This window comes from Mobula hypostoma, chromosome 19 (assembly GCF_963921235.1).
Source record: "Mobula hypostoma chromosome 19, sMobHyp1.1, whole genome shotgun sequence".
NCBI lineage: Eukaryota > Metazoa > Chordata > Chondrichthyes > Myliobatiformes > Myliobatidae > Mobula > Mobula hypostoma.
Window position 1 is genome coordinate 46684970 of NC_086115.1, and position 14996 is coordinate 46699965.

Sequence of the window (14996 nt, forward strand, 5' to 3'; positions counted from 1 at the left end):
TTCCAGTTGTTGTGTGGCCACACACCCACACAGCTTAGAGGGAATAGTGCTAGAACACTGCACTGAACCAGTGGTTTTCTCTGTATCAGTTATCACTACAGACCAACCTTCACCAAAAGTTACAGGAAAGTGCATCAGCAATTCTAAAATAAAAACAATAGCAGCCTACTATTTCTAGTTTAATCTTCTATGAATACTCTTACAGCTTAAGTGAAATCTGAAGTGATACATACAGTGGTATTTGTGACTGTGAGATCTCTGAGACTGAAAGCATCAGCAATGTTGTCCTTCTTCAACTCTATTGAGTATGTTCCATACGTTACAGATCCCTCAGAGGGCCAATACAGGCAACACTTTTCCTGCAGAGAGAACATATGGATTCCAATTGCATTTTATACCATATCTGGGCATTTCACTTGAGAGCTTATGCTTTGTCCTAAGAGGAAGTGGGTATGACAGGAATATGCTTGTGGCTTTCAGTGGTCAGTGTAAAAACAGAAGTTATTCTGGTCAACAGGCCTTTATAGCTAACTCAGCACTGAACTCCTGGTTGCACTAAAGAACTGCTCAATTTTAACTCTGAAGGGACATACTTTTTAATTACCATGTCACTCCTCTTTTCTGAACACAAGCTGTATAATCCTGGTTTTGGTCACAACATAGGTTATTTTTTTTGGTAAATATAGTATGTGGCATTTGTAATGCCTCCAACATTTAACATTATTAACAACATTTCTCAACTCCAAACAACTAAATTACATGTGTTATTACCTTAAATTACTTGAATCATTCTTAAGTTGTATTCTCCACTCTGGGTATTCATTATAATTTATCTTCTAATTAGCATTGATAGATTTATCTAATGTCATTGATAGGTATGTTATACATATCCAAAATATACATGCTTTTGACATATAATGACTGGTAGGCAGAGGCATTAAGATATGATTATGACTTTGTAGAATTTTTCAATAAAAATATTCTGCTCTGTAAGTCAGTGATGCTAATTGTGCTTCTACAATATTATACCTGTTCTCTTTCTCTCAGTTCTGTCAGCATTACAATTGTGTGAGATTTGCAATCCCAGACCATTCTCCAAAAATCTTCCACTGTATGAGCAATAGGACCTTGTGTTGCAACAAAATAATCCTTCTGTCGATAACCCTGTCATAAAGGAATTCAGTGGCAAAGTTAAGTATGAAAATTGCACAAGTACTACTTATACTGGATTTTCAGAAAGAAAATCAAAAATCAACAACAAGTAATATTTTTTATTTCATTTCTATTGCAAGACCCTTACCATTATTGAAATAAGAATTGGAATGTGACTAATGTGCCACCAGTGGTATTTTAGTTTTCTTACTGACATAATCACTGTTATAATGTCAAACTCATTAAATGAAAGTAGAAACTAAACTAATATCTACTGATAACTATACAAGATAGTAAACCAGTCAACATCAACACTGGTGGAGCTCCTCTTTCAAACTCCTGTATAAAATGATTGTTCATACTGTTTAATATACATTTATTTTTCAAAGCTCAAGTCATTAAATATAATCTGCTTGCAGAAAAATTTCACATAAAGATCACAGAATAGAAGAAGAAGAAGAAAGCCCTTAACTCCGAGTGGAGTCATCGGGACGCCGTCATGACGGCGTTTTTTTTTAGCAGGCTTTCTTATTTTTGCAAGGCCAAGTTGCCAGCTCAACGCTCAACCCAGCACGGATGGAAAGCGTGCAAGGGAGCCGGCTGGATTCGAACACGGGAGCCTTCGCTCCAAAGTCTGGCGCTTATGCCACTACGCCACCAGCCAGCGAAAGATCACAGAATACTTCATGTCAATTCTGCCATTTAAAGTCTGGTATTTTAGACCACAAAATTGCAGCTGGTTGGGCAGACGAACAAGAAGATGCGTATGCAATTTAGCCATTTTTTTCCGTGTAGCTTTTGAAATCTTGATCACAACTAACATTACACACTGTGAAGTCACATTGCATCACACACTTTGAAGTGTACTTACGTCTATGTACGAAGCATTGATATAGTCTGAGAATTCTTGTCCCCTTTTCCTGGGCAGAACAACTCTGTTGAAATCATCTTAAAGATATAAAATAAAATGCAAATCAGTTTGATAGAGAGAGAAGATATTTCATCCCATCAGGTGATAAGTACAATGAAAATAATTCTAACTCTTAAATTGGTGCCATAGTGGAACATACCAATTGTGAGAGTTGCTAGTTATGGGACAATATTTCTTTTTATGGGTGAAGGATAAAAAAAAATTGTGCACTAATAAAGTACGTGCTGCCATCCATTAACAAGGATGCTATCAACAAGTACATTAAAATACGAAGTTTACAAAGATTCTTATGAACTTTAGGCATCATAAGGCTAGAAGCAAGTTCCTGTCTTTCTGTGACTGAAGTTACACTGATGAACCAGCCTTTGTTAATTCTGTAGGGATGGATACTTAACTGTTCTAATATGCATAAGAAATCTGAACCAAGACACTGACAATACAGTCAAAGGGATAAGTACCATTGATTGTCCCATATTAATACAAATGCCATCAATTGAAAACTACTTCCTATTCAAGTATATTAATAACGTAGAATTCCACAGTGTATTCACCTACTTAAAAATAAAATCAGTGGCAATGAGTTTTCTTACAATTTGAAGCCATATTCTTAAGGGGCAAGAATGCACGGATAATAATTTAATGCATGGACTGGCAGCATTCCCCACTCCTCCACACTCTTATGTGCTCCCAATCAACCCTTTTGAATACTACAACAGATTCTAATGGTCTGGAAACAGTTACAGGCTCTTCAAGCACTCAGTCATTTAATTCATATTAGAAGTTTACAGACAGAATATAATCTACTGCAAAATACCTTAACCAAAATACTGTATCCAGTCACATTTTTTATATCTAAGTGATCCAATATGGATCAGTAACTGAAAAGTTCAATGAAGCTACCACATTTTTCAGTACTGAAAATCTGACTAACCTTTTCACACTTACGCCATTCATGTAATCAGTTTATTTCTATGGTATCAATACACATGCAAAGCTCCTTTCGGAATATTTGTAGGAAACTAAATTATTATTTTCCAGCAGTGATTCTCAATAGATAGACAGCATAAGGTAGGGTCCTCAGTTTCCCGGTTTTTATCAGCCTTGACCGCTAATGCAACTGATCCATTCCTGACTTCTGATCACACTCTCCCCAGTGCTGACTTCTGGTCACATCCCAACCCAGCTCCTTAATACTGATACAACAGGAATTCTGCAGATGCTGGAAATTCAAGCAACACACATCAAAGTTGCTGGTGAACGCAGCAGGCCAGGCAGCATCTCTAGGAAGAGGTGCAGAAGTTCAGTTAGTCCTGACGGAGGGTCTCGGCCTGAAACGTCGACTGCGCCTCTTCCTAGAGATGCTGCCTGGCCTGCTGCATTCACCAGCAACTTTGATGTGTGCTCCTTAATACTGATGTCTGGCCAATACCTTGGTTTTGGCACATAATTTCTCCTCCTGACCTCTGACAAACCATCTCCACTTCCAGTCCCAGCTGAAAAAAATCACAAGAAAACCATGATACAATCAAGCCCATCATCTGACGCCCCAGGTTTAGCTACTCTGATACCAAAGAACCTAGGCTTCAATATGTCTTAGGATCACCATCACTTTTCAACAATTATTGCAGAGGGCACATTTGGAACTCTGAATGTTTGTTGCATCTCTGGGTTGAGGCATGGTGCTGAGGCTCCTAGTCATAGATAAGAATACAATAGATCCATAACCTATATGGCTATAAGTCCACCATATTATTTCATCTGTCTGCTGTTAAAACAGTACGGTCAATCCAAATCTGTTTTAATTGATGGTGTTCCTTGAATTCTTATTTCCCTATTTTGTGTTTTCCTCATCTCACTCTTCAGAGGAGGCTGCAAACAAGCAAGGTTCTTCCAAAGTTTTGACACTGTGACAAAGCAATTTTCTAGCTTTCTCTAAGATGATCAATGCAAAGCTGCTTTGGTAGAAATCACAGACACTTTCCCACTCTCTCTTTGTGGAATGCACTGCATTATTTATGCTTGCTGCCTCCCTCACACAGTGGGGTCACAATCAGGAGCTCAGGAGCTGATGGAAGAAATTGTGAATGAGAACTGATGAGATTTCTTTGAAGAAACATGTCCCTAGATGACAATTTCCTGATGAGTAGTGGGAATTATTTCCAGTATGTCTGGAGGTTGAACAAAAGTAAAGAAATATTCATTAATTTTAGATTTAAATCACTTACAGGGAATGATCTGAAGGACTCTTGCTTTTTTCATATTTACCGGTTTATTCCCTGTTCTCATATTGTCCTTTCTTATTCGGACCGTAGTTAATTTCTGTATTAACAATATAAAATAGAGAAAAAATAGAAATGTTAACACATAAGAACGATTTATCCTGAAAACTTAATGGAAAAGAAACAAAATAACAAAAAAATTTAGTATTCAAAAAAGTCATCAGGTCAATTTAACCCGTCTCCATCAGGCACTAAAAAGTCCCTATGGTAGCCAATTGCGATTTGAGTTGTGATTTGTGCAAGACCATAAGGAAGATTATGCTTGGGTTAGGAATGACCACCCAGATGATTATTTAGAGGCTGATGCCGATTAAATTGGCACTCTATGCTGATTGCACTAGCTGTAGGATGGAAGGACAAAAGGCTGAAATAATCCCATATCCCCTGCAGCTTTTCTCCTGCCCTGGGTCTATTCCACAGGATCTTCCATGCCACGGCACAAAGGAAGGACATTCTTTCCCTCAGCCCATGTTGTTGTATGTCAGATAACACAATCTCCACCTAGAGGCACAGTTGGTTTGTAAGGGCTGCCTTCAATACTTGGTGAAAATTGTTGCAATTAAGTGGTGAAGTGCAAATCTTAAAGTGCAAAAGTTTCGGCATTTCGGGGAAAGAAAGGTCAAGTTTTCATAATTAGCAATTAAGCACCAAAATGCACAGCCTAATTTTCAAAGAGACAGGTCTGAATAGCACAACACCCTTTTGGTACCCATTTCATCCTTTCAACAAAGACTATCATTAATTTACTTCTCCAGCTCGACTCAGATGTCAAGTGAGGAGCCACAGTATCTTCTGTCAGTGTTACCTCACAGCCATCAAAAGGAAAGTGAAAAATCATCTGGATCTACGTCATGCCTGGCATAAGATTAATCTCTGCCAAGAAATCACACGGGCATTTATATCTGTACCCCAATTCCACTTACTCAGGATAACTAGGGCAATAACTCACACATTGTCTATACCTTCCGTGTTTTCATATCAAACTAAAATGTTCACCAATAGAGGGAGTTGCACATACTCAATAAATGGCTTTGTGAGGCAGCAGCTTCTGAGAAAACAAGCTTTCCTTTGTTCCTAAATATTCTACAATTTTAAATGTCTTTATAATAGCAGAATTCAATACACAAGAGGGCTTTTAATGTGCAGAATCCTGTGAGTCACTTTGTTGTTTAATTTTTCACTGCAGTGGAAATCCCCTAAGAGCAAGTCTGCAAGTTTTAGAGTATTTTACAGTTGCATTTTAATCTATGACATATTTATTATGCCCTGGAATTTAGTGTCTTCACCACAAAAGTGCTACTGATTTTTGTGCAACAGTGCTGGCTTCTATGGGATCTAGGGCTGCAGAGAAGTAAGATATGAATAATATTTATTCTTTTATTTATTGAGATACAGTGTGGCCCGTTGAGCTATGCCACCCAGCAAACCCCAATTTAAGGTAAATTAAGTGAAGTTAAGTTACCAACCAGTATGTCTGAACTGTGGAAGGAAACTGGAGCACCCAGAGGAAACCCACAGTGAGAATGTACAAACCCCTTTACGGGCTGTGGCGGGGACCGAACCTGGGTTGCCTCTACTCTAAAGCGTTGTGCTAACCACTACACTACTGTGATACTTCTTTAACTGTTTATGCTTAGTTCATTTAATTTAGCACATTTTCAGAATTATTTTTAGTTGCTAATATCATGTTAATAGTTTTTATTTGCCTTCTGAATGTCAAAGACTTTTAAGAAATCTTGGCAATTGGGGTCAGCATGTTAAAGATTGCCAGAGGACTTTCAAAGGCACCTTTGATCTGGTCCTGCTGTCATGCAGAGCCTTACCCATTTACTCCAGCACTGTGTGATAGGACAGCTAGTCCAGGTGTGAGGCAATGGAAAAGAGAGGCAGTATTACAGGCAGCAGTTTCTGCTCAGGTGAATCAGCCCCAAGATCAATTAACGCCTAGCAACATGCACAAAATGCTGGAGGACCTTAGCAGGTTCCGATTGACAAACAGTCAACATTTGAGTTAGATATGGCCCTTGTGGCTACAGGGGTCAGGGGGTATGGAGGGAAGGCTGGGGCGGGGTTCTGAGTTGGATGATCAGCCATGATCATAATAAATGGCGGTGCAGGCTCGAAGGGCCGAATGGCCTACTCCTGCACCTATTTTCTATGTTTCTATGTTTCTATTTCAGGGCAAAACCCTTCTTCAGGGCTGGAAAGGAAGGGGGAAGATGCCAGAATAAAAGGGTGAGGGGAGGGGAAGGATGCTTGCTGGAAGGTGATAGGTGAATCCAGGTGGGGGAAGGGGGGAGTAAAGAGCTGGATAGAAAGGAATCTGATAGGAGACGAGCATGGAGCATGGACCATAGGAGAAAGGGAAGGAGGAAGGGCACCAGGGAGAGGTGATAGGCAGGTGAGAAGAGCTAAGAAGCCAGAGTGGGGAATAAAAGAAGAGGGGAGCAGGAGGACTTTTTTTATATATATATCAGAAGGAGAAATCAATATTCATTCCATCAGGTTGGAGCTACCAAGACGGAATAAAAGGCCTTGCTCCTCCACCATGAGGGTAGCCTAATCATGGCATAAGAAGAGGCCATGGACCGACAACTTGGAACGGGAATGGGAATGGGAAATAAAATGTTGGGCCACTGAGAATTTCTGCTTTAGGCAAATGGAGCAGTGGTGTTCGACGAAGTGGTCCCCCAATTTATGACAGGTCTCACCAATGTAGAGCAGGCTGCATCGGGAGCACCGGACACAATGCCTAGTCCATCTTTCAGGATTTATTATCAAAGATTATCAAAGTGTGCATGCAGTATACAACTTTGAGACTTGTCTTCCTCATAGACAGTCACAAAACAAAGAAAAACCATGGAACCCATTCAGAAGAAAAACATCAAACCTCCCCGCCCAAAGCACAAAAAAAAACCAAATTGTGCAAACAGCAATTAAAAAATGAGCAAAAACACAGAATGTAGAACACAAAATCAAAAGGCAATTCAAAACTCGCCCAAAAATAGCAACAAAAAAGAGAGACCAGAAATCGAACACAACATAACGTGAATTAAAGTCTAATCTACAAAACATGTTGATTAAACCATCTTAATAACTCACATTAAATTCTTCTTCTAGACCAGTGACGTCAAATTTCCCTGTTTTATTTCGGAGCTTCTGTATGTGCTTCTCTAAAGAGCTCACATCCAGTTCTGTGTCACCGTACAAATAATGTTCAAGAAGGGCTTGATAAATGAAGGAATACTGCATCTATAAGGAACAATAAAGTGAATAAAACCACATTAGTAAAGGGCTTCCAGAAAAGTAGCACAATTGTATGATATATCATATTGAAGCAAAGCGTATTCAAACTAAGGGATAGTTCTTGAAAGAGCAACAGAACTGTAGGTATCATGTACATGCACAGCACTGAGAATATATTGAATAAACTCAGCTGAGCTGTCCACAGAAAATCTTTATAATACTGCAAGTCCAGTCATTTGTTCTCCTTTAAAGCTCTATTAACATCAGTAACGAGCATCAAAATGAATACAAACAGAATATTGCTTACGTCAGTTTGAACTAGCTGTGGCCGCTGATTGCGAATTCGAGCCACAAAACCAAAGACATCCACCTTCTGCTCTGCATCCATCATATCAATCATAGCATCAATAACAATGAAGGTTCCAGTTCTGCCTACCCCCGCACTGCAATTGGAAAAGAAGGGGAATGTTAGGTTTCAAGTTTCAGGAATTGGCCATGTATTATCTACAGCAATAACATTCATGTTCAGTCCTCCCCTTCTCCTTGAACCCCTTTGTAGTATTCTAAAGCCATGGACGAAGAGAAGATGTGTTACAGGCTTTTAGTCCTTCCCACTTACAGAGGGTCAATGTTTGGTTAATTCATACATGTTTCCTATTTTTCTACAAGACGTTGGCTTTCTTCTGACTCCCACATCTATCAGATCCCCGATCTTACATTAGGGATTCTTGGGTGTGGATTCACAAATATTTATCCCAGTTCTGATTAAGAGCACTGAAACATTTATCTGTCACCAGGCCACAAGCTTTTGTCATTTGTCATCAATTACCAATGCAATGGATTCAGATAAAGGATGCTGCGTGTCCTCAGTTATCGGTAAAAGTCACATGTACAATACAGACAAAATATTTCACTGGATTTTGCAAGAATTTCAGAATCATATGCTCAGTTTTGAAACTTCATCTAAGTTAACTCTCACTCCCCTTTGTACAAAACTAGTTCAGGCGCACCCCACGAAAATGATTATACCTGTCACTTGAATGGGCGAGATATGCACTGAGCTAGTCCTACTATTCTTAAATGCATTTTCAATGATGCTTGTAAAACAAACTAGAGAAAAGCATTCTTTTTAATTGTATTACTGGATTAATAAATTGTTCACTACTAGCAGCCACAAATGTGATATAGAAGATTGACTAATTGAGAATGGAGGAGCAATAATATAATGCTATTAGATTAATTGTGCCACAAGAAGCACATGTGAAAGGAATTAAACCCATATTTTCATGGCTCATTACTTTGTGATCTTTCTATTTGGATCTTTTTCATTGCCCAGTTTTCTTTCTCATTCCCTTTATCTAGTTCTCTTTCTGTGGTTTTCATTCTGTATTTCCAGATCTCAGTCACAGTTAACATATCTGAGCAGCACTCTGTAATCCATGAAGATGAAGCTCTCGGTGTGTACTTGTTGTAACACCAGTGTTACTGCATGTTTGCATTGTTAGAAGATTTTAGAAAATGCATTTCTGGTTGACTTTGTTTTCCAAGAAAAAAGTAATGCATTCAAGTCTAAAGTTAATGTCCTTACATTGCAACTATTTCAAAATGATTGCCTAGTCGAATGGAAGAAAATTGGGTGAAGGGATTCTGAATGCTAACGTGTAAATTAGAACTGGACAGAATATACGAGCGGCTGCCAGTCATACCTCTCACTTTCCTTCCAGCCAGAAAATTACTACAGAAGGCCCAAACGCCAACTTTGGAGAAAATGACAGAGAAAAGTATATCTTCAGAAAAATATTTGGCTCACCAAATATGGGCATTGCTGGAAAGAGCAGCATTTATTTTTTTAACCCTAACTAGTGCCTTTTTCCCAGGGTTGCAATGGTTAATATGAAATGGCATAACTTTAAGGTGAATGGCGGAAAGTATAGGCAGGGCCTCAGAGTTGGTACTTTTTACACAGAGAGTGAGGAATGCATGGAACGTGTTGCCAAGGGTGGTGGCAGAGACAGACACATTGGGGGCATTTAAGGGATTTTTAGACAGGCACATGATGAAAGAAAAAGGGTTTTATGGGAAGAAAGGGTAAGACTGATCCTGGAGTAGGTTAAAAGGTTGGCTCAATATCATGGGCTGAAGGGCCTGTTATGTGCTGTAATATTCTATGTTCTATATTTAAGCATTATATATTAATAGGTTAGTAGAATTGGCTAAGCCAGCCAATTCAGAGGGCAATATGAGGTAAATAAATAATCTTCTGTAACTATTGTAGGCAACAGATCTGTGCATTGAGTTGGGGTGGGGAGGTAGTTATTGGGGGATGTGGGTCCCATCAGTTGCATTATTTTGGACTCATATGCTTTGTTAAAGCTTTATATAAGTCACTGTGCATTGAATATGTTTTGCACCAAAAATGACCCAAAATGGCAATCTTCAAAATATTTTACAACACTAATTCCCCAAACAGGTTTATTCAGACAGAAATGATTAATATACTTGATAACATCATTCAAAGAGCCAATGAGAATTATATCATGATCCCATTTCGTCTCTCCTCATAATATTGATGTTCTATTAAGGTGGGGACCACTCAGAAGATGAAAACATTCACAAAATTAGTTCTCATAAGGTAAGTTAACAATGCTGATATCTGCATTGGATAACAAATCTCTCTTGGTGGCATTCCTTTAAAGGAAGCTGCTGAGTTTCCTGCTGCACAGACGGTCTGACCTTTCAGGAAAGATTGTTATCAGGTCGGCTGGTAATATTAAAACATGCATCTGCTGCCTTTTGGATCTGCCTTTGACAGTATTGTTTGCTAGAAAAATTTCAAGGGGCAAACGTAATTGCTTGAACTCCCTGACTGCAACGTGTAGCAGTACTGCATGGCTATGATGTGAGGTCTGTGAAGGCAAGGAAAGGCATAATGAGATTGAGCAATGGTTTCTCGAAACAACTGAAAAGGTTTCAGAATTAGATTAAGACAAGTACTATCTTGCACTGCACAAGGGGGGAGCAAACTGCTCACACTACACTCTAAGATTTTGTTTACAAATATAGCACATCTTCCACTATTGATTTCAAAAAAGTAGCTTCAAAAAAACTATAAACATTTCTCAGATTTAATATATAATGTTGTGCAAATCAGAAGTTCAAATTCCATGCCAGGGTTAGGACAATTTAACCTTCTTCAGAAACTGATGGATCTAAATTCTCCTCAAGAAAATAAAAATGAAAGAGCACCCATCAGTGGATTTGTTTTCAAGGGGTATGTGTACAATGATTTGGAGTATGCAGGTTCTATTATATCTGAGATGAAATACTTGATATTAGGAGAGCTAAATTTGATAGATCATGAAAATGGTGACAGGGATAGAGATGCGCGATCAACCTACAGTTACTGCTTCAGGTGCAGAGAACACATCGACTTCACACAACCCGTTCTTTTCAATCATTTTGGCACACACTGAGTCGTGAAATGGAGGGGTGCATCAACAACACACAATATCAAGAATGGATATTTCCAACTAAATTGAACTGAAACTCATAACCAGGAGTACTGCATGATAAAGGAAGTGAATCTGGTCTGAGAGGCACTGAAGGTTGTAATCACATGGCCAAGAATTGCATTTGTATTTCTGCAATTTATATAATATTATAAAAATATTGAAAGAGAATTGGGAAACAAGATTTTCTGATGGTGTATTGGTTGAAAAGGTACAGAATAGGGGACCTCCTGTACCTGCAGGGGAACACAAGCCCCAAGTACCTGAATACAGCGTTGCCAAAAATTCAATATCGTTATGCAAGTAGTCACAATCTGTGAATGCAGATTCAAATGCTATATTACATCAGTTAGCCTCAGAAACTTCATTGGTCATCACACCAATCACTTCCACTGACTTTGTCTACACTCCCACTTCCTTGGTTAAACAGCCAACATAATCAAAGACCCCTCCCACCCTGAACATTCTCTCTTCTACCTCCTCCCACAGGGCAGACGATCCATAAACCTGAAAGCACAAACCTCCAGGTCCAAAGTCAGCTTCTAATGTACTGTTATAAGACTACTGAATGGACCTCTTGTATGATAAGATGGACTCTGACCTCACTATCTATCTCGTTATGGCCTTGGATCTTATTTTCTTCATGGGCTGCACTTTCTCTGTAACAATATATATAACATTCTGATATTGCTTTTCCCTTGTACTACCTCAGTATACCAATGTGTTGAAATTATCTATATGGATAGTATGCAAAACAAAGATTTTCACTGTACATCAGTACATGTGACAATAATAACCTAATTACTAACTCATCATCATTATCATCGTCATCATGTGCTGTGTCGAATGACAAAGGCGCTTATGGTTCCATGACCTTGATCGTTCTTGGCAAATTTTTCTGCAGAAGTGGTTTGCCTTTGCCTTCTTCTGGGCGGTGTGTTTACGAGATGGGTGACCCCAGGCATTATCAATACCCTTCAGAGATTGCCTGCCTGGTGTCCGTGGTCACATAACCTGATTTTGTGATATGCACCAGCTGCTCATACGACCATCCCCCACCCGCTCCCATGGCTTCACATGACCCTGATTGGGGGGTTGGGGGGGTTTGCTAAGCAGATGCTTCACCTTGCCTAAGGGTGACTTACAGGCTAGCAGAGGGAAGGAGCACGATAAACCTCCTTTGGTAGAGACGTAACTCCACCCAGCCACACAGAAATTAGTAATAATCTAGCAATGAAGGCTCATACCCTAAATCCATTGTGTTTCACCTTATACTTGTATAGACTGCACCAAAGTAAGGGTGGGTATTTGAGCAAGGTCAGAGACATTACCCAAACAGCTCGGACAACATTCTTATTTGCTAACAATGAGAAGCAGCAGGAGCTGAACTGTGAAGGTGCAACTAAAACCACGGAAGATCATTGTGTTCTAATACATGATCCTCTTTCGCACATATCTTCCCTCCTTTATTACTCATTCTTTTCTGCAGATTATGTAAGAATACCCCTCTTGCCCCTCATCTCTCACTATCTTATGTTCCTCCCTTTTGTTTATTCGGATATCCGAGAATTAGAGATTGCTCAGGAGCTGGAGAAAAAGCAAGGAGATTGTGGTGATGAAGGTACACATCACTCGATTTTTGCTTGCAGCTACCAGATCAGAAATTCGCGAAGTGTATAATCAAGAGAAAAACATGTTTAGGAACAACTCATGGCTATTATCAGGACTCAAGTTTCCTTAAGTCATGGATTTAGGAGAATTAAATAACTGAGAGACTGTTTCCTAGTTCACTTACAACATTCATATTAACTAGAAAATAGACATCAATGCAAGGGATTCCAGGGTAGTTGAGCAGAAGGTTCAATTCATACCATTTAGTGGAAACCTTATGCAGAACATTAGTTTTCTCTAGTCTAGTGCACTAAGTAATCAAAGGACATTTCCTGCCTTTGAACAAACAGGAATTTGTCAGTTGGAGAAAACTGCAGTGGAAAACTCCAGACAATGTGTTCAACATTAATGCAATTCATAGCATGGTGCCAAGAGTTGCCAAGTTATTAAGGAACATTTGCAGACAGGACAACATATTTTAGCAGATTCAATGAAACAAAAAATAGCTAACACATTTTAAAATTGATTAAAATGCATCCCTTGTTACTATAGAATCCTTGTTAACCCCTCGGTTAATAGTAGGGGTCTATGGCATAAAAGAGGCTGTAGAATGATGGAAAATAAGCACAGCAGTTACCTGCAGTGGACCACAATAGGTCCCGAATAGGAAGGATTCAATGCCTTAACCTTCTTCAGAAATTTGAGCATTCCAATGGGTGCAAATGGCACACCAAAGTCAGGCCAGCTGGTGAAGTGAAGCTGTGTCACTAGTCTCGGAGCTTTGTTACCAGTCGTCTGCTGTAATAAAGCAATGAAGATATAAAAACTGTAACTTTCACACAATAAAGAACAAGAACCTCTGGGCAATTCTGGCAATCACTTATATCAGGCATTCTCTTCTTACCTAACATAAAAGGACAACTTTAGGAAGAGCTTGGTCAAAAGCAATTATTTCCAGGATGAAAGATACAAAGAAAGATATTACTATGCGGTTGAATGTAGCATAATGATAACTAAAATGCGACAGGTTAACTAAATGCACTCAATTCAATATAACACAACAATATGGCTAGATTGCAATTCTTTCACAAAAAGCACCAACCAAAACTTTTCTCAGAATGTCTTAACATTCTTCAAAGGTTGATTGATGTTAAAAACTTGTTTGATATTTGTTTTAAAAACACAGTGATAAAATGGCGCCTTCGCTCAATGGGGAGGATGTGGTGAAATGTATTTAGAGAAAAAGATATAGCCTTTGGTGTGCAAAGCACCAAAATATCATTTCAGTGAAATTGAACTAGAAATGAGAACAAAGGATCTATTAGATTTTCTATGCTATTGTACCATTTATAAAAATGGACTATTTGGCTCAATGCTGAAGATGTGTCTTTCTTTGGCTTTTAATCGAGATATTCCTACATACACTAAGCAGAAAAATATGAAAGAAGTGAACTTTGAACTGATTGGCTTGCTTGCGCTAACTCGAGCTGGTCTTGACAATGTTTGGAGATATTAAGGTTAGCAAATCTGGGTGGGGTGGAGATTCGTCTCTACCATTGCCTCAATATTTCATTAACTTAACTCAGGTTCTACTATGAGATGCAATCTTTCCTGCACTGGAATTAGTGGTCACCCAGACTTTCAGCAGGGCTGAATTATTCGGTGTGAATGCAAAGATTTTCTAGCATTTGCGCAACCCTACAGACACCAGGAACTGGATTTCAAATATTTGAACAACTTTCTTAGATAACCCAAGCCCAAAGCTTCCAATAATACAGTACATGACACATTTAAGTACAAATCCGTGAACCAGGACCGGATAGACTCAGGGTGTTTTCACCAGAATATAGTAGGGTGACTTTATCTATGCCCCTTATGATATTATATACTACTATAAAGTTGGAGGTCACAGTCTTTTTCCCAGGGTAGGGGAAGTCTAAAAATAGATGACATAGTTTAAGGTGAAAGGGGAAAGACTTTAAGTGGACCCGAGAGGCAAGCTTTTCCACATAGGATTGTGAATATATGGAATAAGCTACCAGAGCAAGTCGTGGAGGCAGGTATAATTCATCATCATCATCATTATATGCCAGGTCGTATGACATGGGAGATCATTGTCCCATGATTATGATTGTTTTTGACAATTTTTTCTGTGGAAGAGGTTTACTATTGCCTTCTGGGCAGCATCTTTACAAGATGGGTGATCCCAGCCAAGATAAATACACTTCAGAGATTGTCTGCCTGCTGCCAGTGGTCACAAAACAAAGT

At 39.0% G+C, this 14996-nt stretch overlaps 1 protein-coding gene across 9 annotated transcripts in view; it reads right to left on the minus strand.

Annotated features, from left to right (window-relative positions):
• The window catches only part of ptprea (protein tyrosine phosphatase receptor type Ea), a 303826-nt gene that overhangs the window by 18943 nt on the left and 269887 nt on the right, over nucleotides 1-14996 (minus strand). For 8 of the 9 annotated variants that reach the window (XM_063071813.1, XM_063071815.1, XM_063071810.1 and 5 more), the window contains 7 exons: nucleotides 13366-13526; nucleotides 7916-8051; nucleotides 7465-7614; nucleotides 4309-4402; nucleotides 2024-2100; nucleotides 1030-1164; nucleotides 234-359 (listed from right to left, as the gene is read on the minus strand). In XM_063071813.1, the coding sequence (XP_062927883.1) occupies nucleotides 234-359; nucleotides 1030-1164; nucleotides 2024-2100; nucleotides 4309-4402; nucleotides 7465-7614; nucleotides 7916-8051; nucleotides 13366-13526 (879 nt within the window). The remainder of the gene's footprint in view (nucleotides 1-233; nucleotides 360-1029; nucleotides 1165-2023; nucleotides 2101-4308; nucleotides 4403-7464; nucleotides 7615-7915; nucleotides 8052-13365; nucleotides 13527-14996) is intronic. The other variant, XM_063071816.1, reaches the window with a different exon arrangement.